The 17234-nt window shown below is 27.8% G+C and overlaps 1 protein-coding gene across 1 annotated transcript in view; it reads left to right on the top strand.

The window, feature by feature from the left end:
- Positions 1-17234, top strand: part of LOC111626676 (plexin-B-like) — a 127112-nt gene that overhangs the window by 89921 nt on the left and 19957 nt on the right. The window contains exon 4 of the mRNA XM_023370155.1: positions 3390-3578. Coding sequence (XP_023225923.1) covers positions 3390-3578 — 189 coding nt within the window. The remainder of the gene's footprint in view (positions 1-3389; positions 3579-17234) is intronic.

Genomic DNA, 17234 nt, shown 5'->3' with positions numbered 1-17234 from the left:
GAAAAACTCCTCGAAACTTTCTGCTACCTATAATGGATTTATGTTGCACAATTCTCTCATCCGTTTCTGTTTTCATATTGCCTTGGCAATCGTTAATTCGAATCTTTTCCTTAGTTCCCGTCTACTATTTTTCTGTTGATGGCATTCCCCTTCAGTTCAATGGCGGCCATCCATCTTGTTCGTCTCCATTATTGTCTTCCTTAAACCGAGATTCAATTCTTCAATCGCATCAATTTCTTTAATCAATCTTACATTTAAACTTAAAACTTTTTATTTAACTAAACTCGATCATTAAAATAACTATTTACGGATATAGCTTTATATTGAAGTTTTATATAATTATTCTACAGGATAAAGAGAAAAATCACTCTCTAAATATTCATGAATGATTAAGAGATTCGAACGAAAGAACTTATTTTTAGATTTGAAAGTTCCATAAGTTGAAAAGTATAAGATGTATTATATTGAGTTACGTTGGAAAATATTTTCAACTTCATAATTTCTTATAGCGGCATTAAATAACAAAATGCTTTGATAAATGATAATCACCAATCATTTGGACATTGATATACGGTTTCTTAGGAAAATGTGATAAATTGTGCAAGCAGACTTATAAACTTTGATTTATTTCTGGGATTTTATATTATTATGAAAGTACCGAAAACATTGTATTAAGTTCTTGGAAATGCATGTACCCTTTTTTAATTTTCTTGAATGTTTTATAACAAACTATAGTTCCGGATATATTTCGAGAATGTTAATCTAAATAAATGCAGAAACTATTTATAGTGTTAGATGCTTTATAATAAACTATACGAGTTTAGGGATTGCAAGATACTATACATTAATAATATAATTTCAGAAACTTCAGGAGTTTCACATACCGCATACCTATACTATGTTAAAATATACAATTTTCAGAAATTTTAGGAGTTCCTGATTATGCATATTAAACTGTATAAATGCAGATATTTGAGGGTTTTAACTAATATATAATAAAGTATTATGAGAATATTGCAATTTGGATTAGTTTATTCGTTAAAAAAATGAGTGCGTGAAGTAAATATAATTTAGATTGGAATGAATTAAATTTTCCATTTACACGCTTAATATCGTTTCTTGACGTTAAGTTATCAATGGTAAAATAATTTTGTAAGTTTTAGCGATTATTGAATTGCTAGGGTAGCAACTTGCTATTAATGCAGAGTATTTAAGAATCATCGGTATGGTTTTTCTTGAATATCTTAACACATTTATGGGCGAAATTCCTCGGCTGTTTAATTACAAACTCAAAGGTCAGGCAATGAAGCAAGCAGATCCATTGACCCGAGGGGAAGGAGTAAAAGCAACGACCAAACACCGAATTAATGGCGTGTGGCAAATGTAACGAATTTCATTAGCTTGTGCCATGAAATATTAGGAAGACGATGCGTTAAATGTTCTCTCTGCGAAGCGGATTTGACGCCTTGATTCTGTTTTATATTATGCATAGAAGAAATTAAGGCGTCGAAAACTATTGGCAACCTGTCTATAATCATGCTCGTAATTAACTACTGCTGTATTTAGTCTGCACGTGTCACATAGTAATGGGGAAGAGATTTATGCTCAGATGTCACGCACACTACTACAATAATCCCATCTCTTTCCTTTCTTTATACACTAATACAAAAACAGCTTTTCACCTGCTTGCTTAAATGTGAAAAATAAGTGAAATAAGATAATTTTTCTTTTATTTATATTCGCACAACTGCGTAACATCTGGATTTTGTTAACATTAACGAGAAAAAAATATTCTAAATGAAAATTCCAACTTACATATATAATTTACAATTCATAATATTAATATTTCATTATTAGCACTTCCATAAATTTAATTTTCTTCATAGAAAGATGTACTAAGAAAAATCAAATTTATTTTAATAAAACACTTTCGTTACTCAGTAATAAAGATAAATAGTAGTTATATAGTCGAAAATTCTTAACTTAAACGAATAAAATGAATTATTTGATTTATAATAATTAAGAATTCAGAACATTAAGTTATAGATCAGAGAAAATCGTGTTTGCTTTTTTCTTCCAGTTGGCCTGTCTTTCAAAAAGAGTAGTAGTTGTTTTCTTCAGTTTTATTTTTTTTAAAGAGACTTGTCAAGTTTGTCTGCGAAGTTGACGGGCTATAGCGAGGTCACGAATTCGTTTTAAAACTTTAACGGTTGGTTGCTCTTATTGACAAACCCTCGAATGATGCCGGAAGGAAGATCCAATCAATTCTGTTTTTGATCGAAGCAGCTCATTTACTCCTTCTTCATTCTATAAAAACCCAATAATGAACTGCGTTAATAAATAGCTATTTTTCTTCTCATCACTTAACTCATTTAAATAGACAGAACGAATTATTCATTGCTTTATTTCTTCACTTAATAAAATATATATGACTGCTACAGTTTAACAAATTTTAATAATTGCACTTACTTTCACCTCTGATAAAATTTAAGAAAAATTGATAATTTGGATAAAAATATGCAACTTAGTTGTTTGATTGATGTTTACTTAGAATAAATTCAACATTTGCTTTATAATATAGGGATCTAGAATATTAAAAATACACATTTTAAATTTATATTATAATTTAAATTTTGTTTAAAAGAGAATAAGCCTAAAAGTTTTCAAATTTGAAGTCAATTAAAATTAAGGAGAAGGCTGAATAAAATAGGAGAATGTTATAGTTTGTATAGAACGTCCTTCTAAATTTAGCAAATTTTATTTAATGTTGATTTAAAAGAAGAAACATGTCATAAAGAGATAGGTAGAAAAATAAATGTTTATCATCATCGAAAATTCTTTTTATTTATGATTCCCTACTTCTATATTTCGAAAACTTAAGTTTACCTTTACTAACATGTTCAATTTTTTTCGGAATTGTCTTCCTTTGTATATTTTTTAAAGCTTCGTAGTTAGATAGGCATGGAAGGATATTGCAATTTATTATCATTGTGATTTATCGTAGATCTACTTTACTTTCGGTTTTTGAGATTACGAACATAGAATAAGTTATAAACATAAAAATTCTCAAAATTCAAATAAATCATCGAACCCTTACGAGAGATAGAGAACTCATTTTTTAGTAAAACAAGGAAAAATATTATACATACATATTTTATACTTGAACGATGCTTTTTTTAACGTATAGTTCTTGATAATTTTAAATTATTTTCGCTTCATTTCTCTGGACTAACAAGAATACTAAGCCTACGATAGTTTTGTAAATTCATCAAAGCTACTAATCCTTGACTTAAACTCTGTATTTAGACCAGTTATATTTAGTAATATTATACAATAGGTTTATTATTTATTTGTGATGATAATAACTAAAATATAAAAACTGATTGCAGATTTTTCTTCGGCAGGGAGGCAACATTTTGAGTTTCTGCAGTGAATCTCTCAAACTCAATGGTTCAGTACCTATTTCAAATGTAGCCTCCGCTGTTTACGTCAATACCACAGTCACTGCTGTGGCAACAACTACCACCTCTCAACACACTGTAGCATTCGTTGGTACCGACAAGGGATACATTAAAAAAGTGAGTATTTGTTATCTATTTACAGTAAATAAAAATAATAATAAAAAGAGAATCCGCGAATTGTATTTTAGAAAAAATTTTAAAGTCATCCAATATTTATTACATTTATTTATTTTAAATCATTTGACTGAAGAAATATGTTATTTCTTCAGTCAAATGATGTGAAAAAAATATGTAATTTATATAATTTATTCATTTTAAACATTTTCTTTTTAAATAAACAGATATTTATTGTTAGGCCTATTATTATTTTTTAAATAAAGATATAGGACCATAATATGTAACAAATAACAAATCTAAAAATATTTACTTATAATTTTAATTCAAATTAAAATAACTGTTTATTTTTATTTTATTTTATATTAAAATTTTATTTACTTTTTATTTTTATATTTTATTTTCTAAGTAAATAGTCTATATATTAATTTCTAATTAAAATGTATTTACTAATATAGGAAAATAAGCAATATTATATTAAATATATTTATATACATACACAATTTTTACATATATTTACATTAAACGCATATATAGTTACATTCAAAATATTATATTCCATAATAATAATCTAGTTTTAATTTATAAAATAATATATAATAATAATGAATTATGCTAGTGTGTACTTATTATATTTTAAATTATTTAATAAAAACAATGGAAAACAATAAAAATTAAAAATTCATTCAGAAATAATAAATTGGAATTGTCAATAATTATATTTTAAAATGAAAATTCATTTATTATTTATATTACATTGATTAAATGCGAAAATAATAATTAAATGAATAAATAAATCGATTATTTTTTGAATCTAAAATTTATAAACGAATTAAATTTTAAGTTCCCCCCTGCATAAATGCACATTTTATATGATGAAAATTTATTAGGATAATAAATTATAAATATATAAATGAACGATCATGTTAACATTTTGTCATGAAAATATATTCGTAGCAAAATTTCCCACCCATATATTAATATTTAAATTTAATATAATCAAACATTGAAAGTATAAATATTAAAATTTCATCTCATTTAAATTTCTATTTTTACTTAAAACCAGTTATGTCTTCATAAATGAAAAAATTTATAATTTTTCATTATCATTGTATTAGAAATTTGCATTAAGAATTCGATAAAATAACCGGCTATTAAGTCGAAAAGAGTACAGTAACAGGTTATATTAAGTGTGAATAATTATGATTTGAGTTTATTCTCCAGTATATTATAATGATAATTATAATATATTGATTATAATCATTAAACTATAGATATTTTTTGTTTTTTACGCGTTTTTCGTATTTTTAAAAAAATAATTCCGAGATAGATAACGATATTGGATTTGCCAATTTAGATAGAGACATTAAAGGGACTAAAATAATTAGTGCAATTTTTGTAAAGAGATAGCATACTGCTTGTACCCCAAGTTTCTTATCTCAGGTGCCACGAGCATACACCTATTTTTATAACTGTTATAAATCACTTGTCCGTGCGAGTGTACATCGGTAGCCAGTGCCATGACCAGAATGGTTATTTGCGGTTCCGCCCTCTGCCTTTGGCGTATATACTTCCCACATCATTATTAATAGTAGCATCTTAAAATTATTGATGGAAAATAATCCTTTGATATATTTCCCTTTTGACCTATAAACTTATATTTGATTTGCGAACAATTATTAACTAACATCTTCTTGGTTAGGATGATAATCGTAAAAATTTATTAATAATTATCAGCGATTTATATGCATACTTTAATTCTTATAAGTTAAAGAGCAGTTTAAATTTTGAAGTAGTATAACGTCCCGCATCCATTGCACAAACTAGATCAAGCAAATAGACAAGAGTAAAGACTGCGGTCTCGTTGGGATTCTCCGACACATCTTACAATACAAAGTTTTCTCGTAACATCCCAGTATTCGTAATGAAGTTTGATAAAGTTTTCAGTACTGCACTGGGGGACGGAAAGAACACGGAGCTGCCACTTTGCAGACCGATAATTAACATATAGTCTACCTGAGACTGACGACATCCATCTGAGAGGACAGGGTTTTCCACTTACAGCTCTTCCTCCCCTTGTGGTATTTGGCTAGGAGATTTAAAGTGGCTGTTGGTAGCCGAGATGGATAGAAAACATGCAACACTCCAGTTCAGTTCTTCTTGTATTTATTTGCTTTTGAATTTGTTTATGTGGCATATGGGGAAGAATGGAGACGAATCATTTTCCTCCGAAGATGCAATCTTGGTAATCGGATAATTTATTAGCATTACAGATCGTTGGTTGTTTTTGTGGATCTCATATAATCCTCTGCATATAAGAATTTATGAACTGTCCTTAAAGCAAATCCATTTACTTAGAATATCGAAAGAACAGATTCCATTCTAAGAAAATTTGATGCATACTTTACGAGGAATTTTACCATTGATCAGATTCGTTTACGACTACTTTATAGTTTTCGCAAGCAACATTTTCCTCTTCCAAAATTTTTACTTTAACAAGTATTCAACTATTCGATTCCTGACTTCTAATACATTATTAAGTACGAAAATGTATATCAGTAATTAAGATTTTTACCTTTAAATTTGTCATTGTTGCATTATTAAAATTCGATAAATACGCTTATTTATAAAAAGATAAATGTTTAAAATTTTAGCTTTTAAAAAGTTTTTAATTGTTTAAATATTCAAATATATTAAAAAAATTTATTTTCGAACTATTAACTGGAAAAAAAATGATCTAATGATCGATTTTTTAAATAATCGTAGCGCCATCTATTGATCGAAAATATATTATTTCATTACTTATATAACTCATAGCAGTAAAGTTTAATATGAATCTTATCCATTAAGAAAGCAACTAGGATAAATTGATTATTGAATTACAAATATGTGGTGCAAACAAACAGGCTAAGAGTGGACTATCTCCGAGGCAACAATAATGCGCTCTTTTGCCGTTGTATCTTTTTCCCCCGTCCTCTACCCACTTTTCCACCGTAGATTCAAAATGAAATTTCTAGAAAACGATTTTGTGTGCCTGGAAGAATCACCCCCCGATTACTTCCATCCTTCCCTTCGGATTGATAGACTCTACACTTTGTTGCTATGGTAACCGTTGCTAGGAGACTGCATCGAAACTGTTCACTTACCGTAGTGTTTTAGTTGGAAGTAAGGTGAATGGATTTTCTAGAGGGGGAACACATTTTTGATGATGGTAGAGAGGAGTTTATTCGGGACGAAACGCACAATTTTTACACGCAAATTATCGATAAGAACGTCAAAATGAAAAAAAGATCGATCGAAAACTTACTTTTCCTCTATTCTCCGGGGATAGATATTAAAAAAATATTTTTATAACTATTTTAATCCTGAAGAGTAACTAAAATTATAAATAACGTTATGTTATATTGTTTGTGTTTGTTATAATTGCGTACTTTGAATGCTAGAAGATAAGGGAGGAAGTCATAAAAATCTAAAAATAAGTATTTTATCTTGATGATAAATACATTAATAAGCTGGGTTTCCTACATTTAATCATACTTAGATACTATTGTATGTATAAAGTTTTTATTTAAAACATTAAACAGACTAATTCCAATCGATCCAGGCCAAGGTTGCGAAGCATTGCGTGTATCTACACTATTTAGAAATGAATTTGAATAGAAAAATATTCTACTCTCCAGTAATGTTATGACAATGCTTGCATAAAATTGTACACGAGGTAATAATGAATAAAATAAGAGCCAAATCAAAGATTTTCGTCCCATTCCGCTTCTGGCAAATCCTGTTTCGCTGACTTTGAAGAAGCATTGTTCTAATTCTTGCAACTTTAATTTAATTGTATATTCATTAGAGTATTCCTTCTCGGACTCACTCAAATTGATTCTAAAATGAATCACTAAGAGAAAAATAGCCTATTATTTTCAATGAAAAGAAAGGCGGAGGGTGGAAAAAAAAACACTAAAACATATCCAGAAAAGCCTATTGAGTTAATGGTCTTCTGAATAATCATCGATGTTAGTTGAATATTTTTTAATTTAACGTTTTATAAAGAATTAAAAGCTAAAAGAAAGAATAACAAGTAATGAATATAATACGTCTATTGCTCCTTTATATTCTTAATTATTACTTTTAGAACGTTACATACAGACAAAGACATGATCTACATATTAAAAGATTTGTAGCAATTGAAAGAGTACATTGTTCCGAATATTGATGCATTTTTTTAATTTAGTTCAGTAAATTATTTTTAAAATAAATTATTATTAATTAAGTAGTTTATATTAAGGATATTCAACAAATTCCACTAAGATTTTGAGTATCCTTATTAATGATAGAAGATACAGTATATTAATGTATATAAGTTGTTTCAAAAATAGGGAATATCTAAAGCATTCCAACGATTTTTACGTATACAATACACGAAAAAAATTAAACAGATCGTTTTTCCTTTTTGACATATTTAAACTTCTTGTTATTTGTTTGTTTTCTTTAATGTTTTGTTCGAGTGATTTTACAATAAAACGTCAAGATAATTGAAATCTCTGTGGTTGAGCATTCTTTAATGGAAAGAATAAAGACAATCCTTAAATTCAACCGAAGGGGGAACTTTTAGAAAAGTTTAATTAATTCCCTTTAGAAATAATCTTCGTGTCCCCGATTCCGAAACAAATTACAATAATGGATCTAAAAAAGATTAGTGTTTTAAATCTATCTTAGAATATTTTTTTTTCTTAAATTAGAAACAAGTTTTTTCTTGTTAAGCAATTTTTATAAATTATATAAATATGAAAATATAAAGCGTTAAATGAATTTTTTTTCGACGAAAAGCTTTTAAATCGTCTGTAATTCTTTGTAAAGACTACTTAGTAAATTAAATTTTTTCTTTTTTTATTTCTAAATATACAACTAGATAAATGTTATGATATTAAAGGATTTGGATAAATAATAGTTTAGATATTTTAGAAGAAGAGAAACCTTCGATTGGCAGAGCTATGAAGGAAGGGGAAGGCAATATACTTGGACGCGGAAAGAATCTAAACTTTTATCTGAAATGTCTCAATGTTGGAAGACAGTTAAGTGCCCCTATCAATAGATTTTATAAGTAACTTCAAAAATGGAGGTTAGCATTTTATTATCCCTACCGGATTTCGGATATAGCGTTCACAATAAACCTGATGGTCCAATAGATTATAGGCCTATCTAGAAGACTAAATTTGACGTTCTTTCATTTATATAAGAGCAAAACAAAGATTTATTATTATTATAATTTGAAATATCTCTTCTATGAATTTCTGGTTTTCATAAGGCTTTCTATATTGCATCGATATTTACGATTGTAACAATTTGTTTTTTTTTACGTTAGATCTATAACTTTAATCTTTTTTACAGCATAAATCCAAAATTGATTATAGCTGGGAGATAGGTTCTTTTTCGCACATAGAAAGGCGTGGCAGTTTCTTGAACTGGAAAGAATCTCTTCTATAAGATGCCATCGGATGTGAAAAAGTCCGGTCGAAGTCCTTTTTTTAATCCCGAGGGCCGCTGTAGTACAGTTCTGATAGCAGCGGTTCTCTACCCATAAAACCGGGCCATGATTAAGTGATGAGGATGTCGCCGAACCATATATAAATGTACCGGATCTCCGTTCAGTCGAAGAGTGACAAATTTATGGTTGTAAGACACGCCCATTGTTTCATGGGGCGACAGAATTGGGTCGAAAGACGGGATAGTCTGCATTCGAAATGAAGGTTTCTCTTTACCACTTCCCCGTGCCACCCCGTCACGCATTGCGTGATGCGTCACGTTCCCTTATGTGTTTCTCCTTCCCATGACTAAATCTCCGGGGTGCTAGCTCATAGCGTCCCTTTTCCACCCTAGATGTTGACTGCCGCCTCGCTTTACCGCCCCATATATCTGTCAATCCCCGTCATTTCGTAACGCTATCTGGTCCTCCAGAATGACAACTGATCCGTTGGAGACCGACGTCTAGTCTTCTAGCCGTCATGTAGATAGTGAGTAGCTTGTTCCATGTGTGGGAGCCGCTTGATCCGCTCGTGATTGAGTATTTGGCTGATAGAAGCCTTTTAAGACGCTCGGAGATTTTAATGGAAACAAAAACTATTGCTAAAAATTTAAATCTCGACTAAATTTTTTCAAAGAAAAAATAAGATCTCTATTTTACAAAAAGAAACTTTTATGAATTAAAATTAGAAATAAATTTGCAAACATAAAAATCAATATAAAATATAATTACAGCAATATAAATATAAATATATACAATACGTTCAATCTAAATTATTTTATGTTTGTACTCGAAAACGAAATTTTAGCGCATTTGAGCCTTTTAACGATACGCACTCCTCTTTTTATAATAGGAGATTTAATAAATTCTGTAGGAGATTATACTCGTCACTTTACAAAGAGTCGACACTCCCCCCAAAATAAACACGTCACTGCGTGAAAACACACGTTTCTCCTTCACCCTCCTATAACATCTGTGGGGAGATAGCCTATATCTGTCCAGATGCTTCTCTGTTCTAAAGTTTGGAGGTTACCATTAGTTCAATAGAGCGTTGTAAATGATTGGAGTGCTTGATAGAAATCGACTGTTTGCTATTTTTCTCGTTTTCTCACTGTCACTCCATTTGTTAGTGTTTTCAGTTTATGTGTAAGATATTAAATATTTCTTTCCAATTCAAAATTTTTTCAATGTAAAAAGTTTTGAAAAAAATTTTAAATCAAAATAGAACAATGTTTAATTTATTAAACTTCCAAACGTATTTTAAACATATGTAAAAGTTATATCAATTTTTTTCTTCCCAACGAACACGAAAGATTGTATGTAATGTACGAAAAAGTATTTCTAAAAATTATTATTGATTCATAACAATATTAATAAATAAAACTTTTGAATAATAATAATAACAAATTGAAAAAAAAAATGTATAAAATTTTAAGGCTATGTTTACAAAATTAAATTTGCAATCACTCGAAACTTTCGTAAAAGTTTTAATTATACAAATTTCTCGATTTTTATAAATTTATTCGATATTTACTGTATCTAGGAGCATGAAAAAAATTACTGAAAATTCATGAATGTTTTTATCATCTGTAAAAAGATTCTTCGTGACTTTTTATTTTCTCATTGTTTCGAAATAATCGAAACAATGACTTTCAGTTCTCTTGGAACACAAGAATTTATTCTTTCTTTACCTAAAAGAATTCTTTCCATAGAAGAAAGAAAAAGAAAAATGATCAATGATCAGTATGGAAGTACAGTACATCCATCGTTAAAATTAAGAAATAGTCTTGTGCTATTATACTAATTATATTATAAACATAATTTAATATTGATGAAGTTATCTTCTCAAAATTATGTCAGAAATATAAGAAGAAAAATTGTTCAAAATTCATATTATGATATTTTAAGACTTATAGACCTATATATGTATATATAATTTACTACATTTTAAAATCAGTAAAACTACAAGTGAATATTATAAAAATTATAATTGTATATAATTGTAAAAATTATATTTCACATTACTGCTTAAAATGCTAAATTTGACTTTTCTAAGCCCATTATATTATAATACTTAGATTACTTTAAATTGCTGTAGATAATATAGGATCATTATACTTAAGGACCAGCTTTATTCTTTCATGTTTTATTTTAATAGGCAGTAGTTGTCAAAATGCAGTTTTTTTAAATTGATTTATATTCGTCGAATATGAGATGTAAAAAATTACATTAGGAGACAAGAAATCATGAAATTATCACCTCGTAAGGATATAACATTAAATTATATTAAAGTTTCTATAATAATGAGCTAACCTTTTTTAAAAAAATTATCCTTAAATGGTGTTATTAATTTTTTTTTATAAATTAAAATTTATTTCGGAACTTTAAATTGCTTTATTTTAATGAGTTTTAGGCTACAAGGCCAGTTCTTTGTCTACAATCAATACACTTTTATATATAGCCTATATTCTTCCCATTATTCCAATTTGCATGATGTCAAGTTTAGAAAGACAATTATAATTTCGAAAACAGAAAATTTTACTGTTAATAATAATAACAATAGTAATAAAAGAAGGATTTTGATTTATGTAGAGCTTAGTTACTGAGATTTTGACGTGTATTCGAGTGACGATCTATTATTGTAAGAATTTTTAGGATTTTTCTATTCTCTTTTCCAAGCACGTTTTTTTCCCGTAATATTTTTATCAAGTTTGTGTAATTTTTTATTCAAATTTTTGTTGAAAAATTTAAATTTTTTCTTTTATGTATTTTACTAGGCTTTTTAAAATTTTCATTATTCTCGAATCTGAATTTGTGCCAAATGTCAACATTGTAGACCTTTCAGAATAAGCTAAAGAGACGATGCATCAAAATTTTTGACATACAAAATTTTCACCCCAAAAAATTGTAAATATATTTTCAGAATTTTCTAACATTAGAAGACGCCAGATTCGAGCTTCATAAATTTGGCATATTTGGATAGAAACTTGTGTATACTGGTGCATGAAAATTTTATATTTTAAATTTAGTTTGCGAAATTGCCGTTTATACGATTTTATTTTATTTTACAGCAAATAAATTCTTGTTTTTTTTNTTATATATTTGGTAAACGAATGTTACGCTTTAATACTGTTGTAAGGTACGTTTTTCATTAATTATATCTTTCTATACAGGCATAAATCTATGTACTATAAGAGATGCATAGGTTTATACCTGTATTCACTTGTATCTTCACTTATAGTGTGTATAAATCTAAAGTATTTATATCTGTAAATACAGGTATATCTATGTATCTCTACTTTTAGTACGTTTACATGTATAAAGCTATGTAATATAAGTAGAGATACTAAGATTTATTCCCATATAACACATAAATCTATGTATCCATACTATAGTGTTTAAAAATGTATAAATTTATATATTGTGAGTAGAGACATCGATTTATAAGATGTATTCCTCATTGATTATATTCCATAAACATGTAAGAGTGAATTGGTTCGTCAGCAGCGTTTACCTGACACGAGAAGCCTCCCCTATCACGTGGTATCTTGATCTTTTGGTTGGTCAAAACACTTAACTTGAAAGGGATCAGGAGGATACTCCAGAGGGGAGGATCAAATCAAGACGGGGTCGAAAGAATGAAAATTTTTGGGGGTCAGTCACCATCACCAGGCCAGGTCAATCGTGGGTCTGACTGTCGCAATAGGCCTGAAAAATGGTCCTGTTTGTGCACACAGGACGGAAAGGGTAAATTTGTAAATAATAAAATAATATAAACATTTCTATAAATTAATTTTAATAGGTCAATTATTTTTGAACCTTAGCGGAATGAGTTTTATTTGGCTGACCTATAAATTTCCACTGTCGCTGTCTGTATGTCTTTCCTTAATCTGGAGAACTGAATTAGATACATAAAAGTCGAGACCAGATATAGAAAGTTTAGGGGCAGGAGGCCCCTAACTGTTAACTGTATACGAACTTCCGATACAAATTTCAATTTAAAAAATTTGCCTTAAAAGGTGTTAGATGACCGGCACAAGTGTATTGTTAAAGGAAAAGTATGTTGTATAGGGACAAGCCACTACTAATTTGAGGTGGAGGGCATATATTTTAAATTATATAAATTAAAGATATGATTAAAAATTGCAGCCTGACATTGTGACGATGTCACAATAAATAATTGCTCGTATTTTTCTGTTTACATTATTGATTTCTAAACAGTACTTCTTCGTAGGGAATATAATATAGATTTAAAATAAACAACATCAAAAGGTTAATGTTATTTATTGATTTATTTTATCTTTATTTTTATCTAAATTTATTTATTAAAGTATCGAGTAACCTTACAGGAAATAATAAAATTCTATAATTCAACAGTTAACAGTTTTCTGAAATTTTTTTAAAACTTCTCTGATACGAGATTTTTATGTTGTTAATTTCTTAATGGTTGCTTTGAAAGAAACAAAAGAAAATATAGTGTATATATACGGTTCCTAAATTTTGCAAAATTTTCTTTTCACGTTCAGTAACATTCCACGTGAGAGACAAGTTCAAAATCGAAAGATAGCAAAAACACATTTTTCCCCAACGTGTCATCTTCGGACTTCGTCAGGAAATGTAATATAAGCTCAATATGTGTGTCTAGCAGTAGAATAGCGAATCTGCAGTAGGCCCGGTAGACCTCACCTACGTGCAGACACGCTCGGCCTTCCCAAACGCTCTTGATGATAGGTTTACTGGCTTCACTCGGTTAGAATACGGTCGAATCTACGTGAAGCGACTGTATATTGTGATTGAAAGAAGGTGGCTATACCAGTCTGCCATTCTCCTCTCTTTTTTCTTCCCTTACGTTTTCCCTATCTCTGCCATTGTCATGTGACTGTCGCTATCGGACACGTTTACGATCGTTAAAGAGAAATTTAGTACTTAAGAAAACTAGTTATAGATCTAGAACAATATAGGAAAATTAAGGAAAAAGAAAACGGAAATGGAAGAACCGTCTAAATGTAGTTATCAGGTTATAACATAGCGTTTGTACTGACACGAATGCATGAAAAACATCGTAATTATGAGTATTATTATGATTGTCATTCTCTAAATCTCTGGTCTGTATATTACTAGTTAACACGCCAACATCTGTTGTTACGTGATTCGTCGTGTAAAACAATACGCTTTTACATAACATTCGTAAATGAAGTGTATAGCGGCGTCAAAGATCGTGTCTAATAGAACTGAGGATGGAAATAGTTATTTACTGAACGAGTTTCGCTTACTGGATAGAAAACTGTAGCCTACTTATTGGATAAAGATTACATCTCCTTATATAATTTACAAATAATACACTAGCTTACAAATAATTTTAACGTTTACTGTGTATTTACAAACGTCGTGAATTTGTTGATATATTTAGTATATTAGAGTTTTTTTTAATTATTATTATTTTTTGACTTATCAGATGAAATAAAAAATTCTAATTTTAAGAACTATTTAAATTGGATTTTCAAATTAACACTGTGTCGATATTTACAAATTTTATTCAAAAAATTGATGTTTTATTATTAAAAAAAAATAGTAATTATATTTGTAAGGGAAGTCGGACGTGTTCAATAAAAATATTTCCGTGTATTTGAAGCGATGAAAAGGAGAAGCAAAATAGGAAATTGGAAATAATTTGTCACAAGCGTTCAATGTTTATGAAAAAGCATTATTCTTACCAAGTAATACGATCAATGTGTAAAATTGAAAATACCGGAAAACTTTTCATCAGAAAGTAATTTGATAATTCTTTTAAAGCAATTCTCTTCACAAAGATCGGATCATCGTAGACAAAGTCAGTGCTTGGGGTAGACTTGTTTGCCTTTTCGGTTGTTTGTGTAAAAGGAACCATTAAGCATGTCAGCACATGCAACCACAGTTTACCTTCGCGGAATGCAAATAAAAAGAAATTTTTTTCTGTGATAAATATTAAAACAATTCGCGAGATATAAACACCTTAATACGAAGCAGTGTATTTTTTTCGCGACTGTAGCATGATTTTTAAAATTTAATAAATTTATACATCTAAAGATAAGTAAAAAGCTTTTAGTCGCATTTGGAAGCATTAAAAGTATTTAGAAAAATATTAATCTATATTCGTTTCGTATACTAACAGATAAGTCTAAATCATTTATATTTTAAATATGATTTTAAGCTTATTACTATTTAAAGATTTTTAGATTTAAAATTTATTTTATTAACTTCAATATTAAATGAAAATAAATTGTCTCCGAAATTCTTATGATAATTTTATTCGAATTATTTAAATTGGCATCCTATTATATTAATTTCAATAGAGTATAATTCATTTTATCGATTCATTTTTTTAATAAATAAATAAAATTCTAACATTAATATTTTTATTTTTACCATTTACTGATTTTGTATATCATGAAATTTAAATATTTATTAACAAATTATATTTAATACAGGAAATAATTGGATATTTCGCTAAAGAATTTTCTTTCAAATTATTTATTAGGCCTATATAACAATATAATAAAAATTTAAAATATAATATAATTTATAATATGTTTAGTTAAATATATTATAATTTGTATTTAAAAATTATTTTACTANCTATTGCTGTTAAAAAAAGTTTATAATAAATACATTTATTATAAACATTAAAATTTATTCTTTCTTTATTTAACTTGGTAATAAAAAATCTTATTTTATAATTAAATGCTATTTTAAAAATTAAATTCCTTAATTTATTTTTATTTTTCACTAATTTTTTTTGTCAAATAAACAATATAAAAAAATTATGTACAGTACATTTATCCTACTTATATCGTTTATAAATAAAACTTCAGCTTCATTTAATGGCAATAATTATTCTTATATAAATATTTAATATTTAAGGTTAAAATTTATTTTAAATATTTTGAGTTAACATTAATTGTTTAAAATAAATTTTAAATATTTTCTGATGAAAAAATTATTGGAAATTTTAATATTTATCATTTACATTTAAAAAAGTTTAAAATTTATTTTTATAAAAATATGAAAGATTATTGGATTTAATCTTCAGGAAATTACTTTAATTTAAAGTTCTCGAATTTATAAAAAGTTTAATTACTTTATGATAACTTAATTTTTATAGTTAAATGATTTTAGATGTCATATTTATGTAAAACATTTTATAGTTTTAATTAAAAGTGCAACAAAATTATTTGCAGCTTAAATTTCCTCACTTGTATAAAACACTTTTTATATACTAAATGATAAAAGTTTCCGAAGTGTTATGCATTTCGTTGTTATCGTATAAGCGTAGTTTAAAAAAAAAGAAACAAAACAATGTTTTAAAATTTAGTTAACTGAAAATTGAAGTTAGTCTGTGCACTGATCATTTCTTCAGTTAATTAAACTCTTGTTTTCATTACAATGTTGAATTAAATGGATTTGTTTATCCAATTGTAAATCTCTTTAACTCTCCGGTCGAATTTTATACAAAATTGCAAGCAGAGTTGGATTAAAGGCTTAAAAACTTCAATATTTAGATCTTGGCAATTCAATGAAACTCTTCCTGTAAAAATAAAAGTTTGCATTCCACAACAGAAAACAAATAACGAATATAGATTATTATTATTATTATTAATATTATTATTATAAATAACATTTTGGGTAGAAAATAAGTTGAACTTAAAAATTGGGAAGAAATCAAAAGTTGAATTCTACGGGTCCGATTGTATATTTGGGATCTCTTATTTGCAAGGAAAAGTTCTATTTGTTGTTATTGAAACTGTTGCTATTGAAACCTGCCATTGTGCAGTTGATATAGTGCGTTCTATTGAAATAAGCTGGGCTGCTGTAAGAAACACCCCTTGCACACGTTAGCTGATATCGTTTATTGTGAGTATCCACCATTATCGGTATTGAAAAGAGTTTGTATATTTGTAACTAAATGCATCTACTATAGTATCCGAAGAGTTCAATGCATCTGAGTTTTCAAATTGAGAAATATGGGAAAGATTTCTCAGAAAAGTATAGATATGTAAGAAAATAAGCAAATATATAACAATATATTTCTAATAAAAAAGTTTTTATTATTATTTTTTAAAATTTTATTTATTTTAATTTTTTTTTAATTTAAAACTATT

The sequence above is a fragment of the Centruroides sculpturatus genome, unplaced genomic scaffold (genome assembly GCF_000671375.1).
Source record: "Centruroides sculpturatus isolate CEXI.00-Female unplaced genomic scaffold, Cexi_2.0 scaffold580, whole genome shotgun sequence".
In the NCBI taxonomy this organism is placed as follows: domain Eukaryota; kingdom Metazoa; phylum Arthropoda; class Arachnida; order Scorpiones; family Buthidae; genus Centruroides; species Centruroides sculpturatus.
Note: the sequence above shows the minus strand (reverse complement) of the source record. Positions and strands in the feature narration are given on the sequence as shown.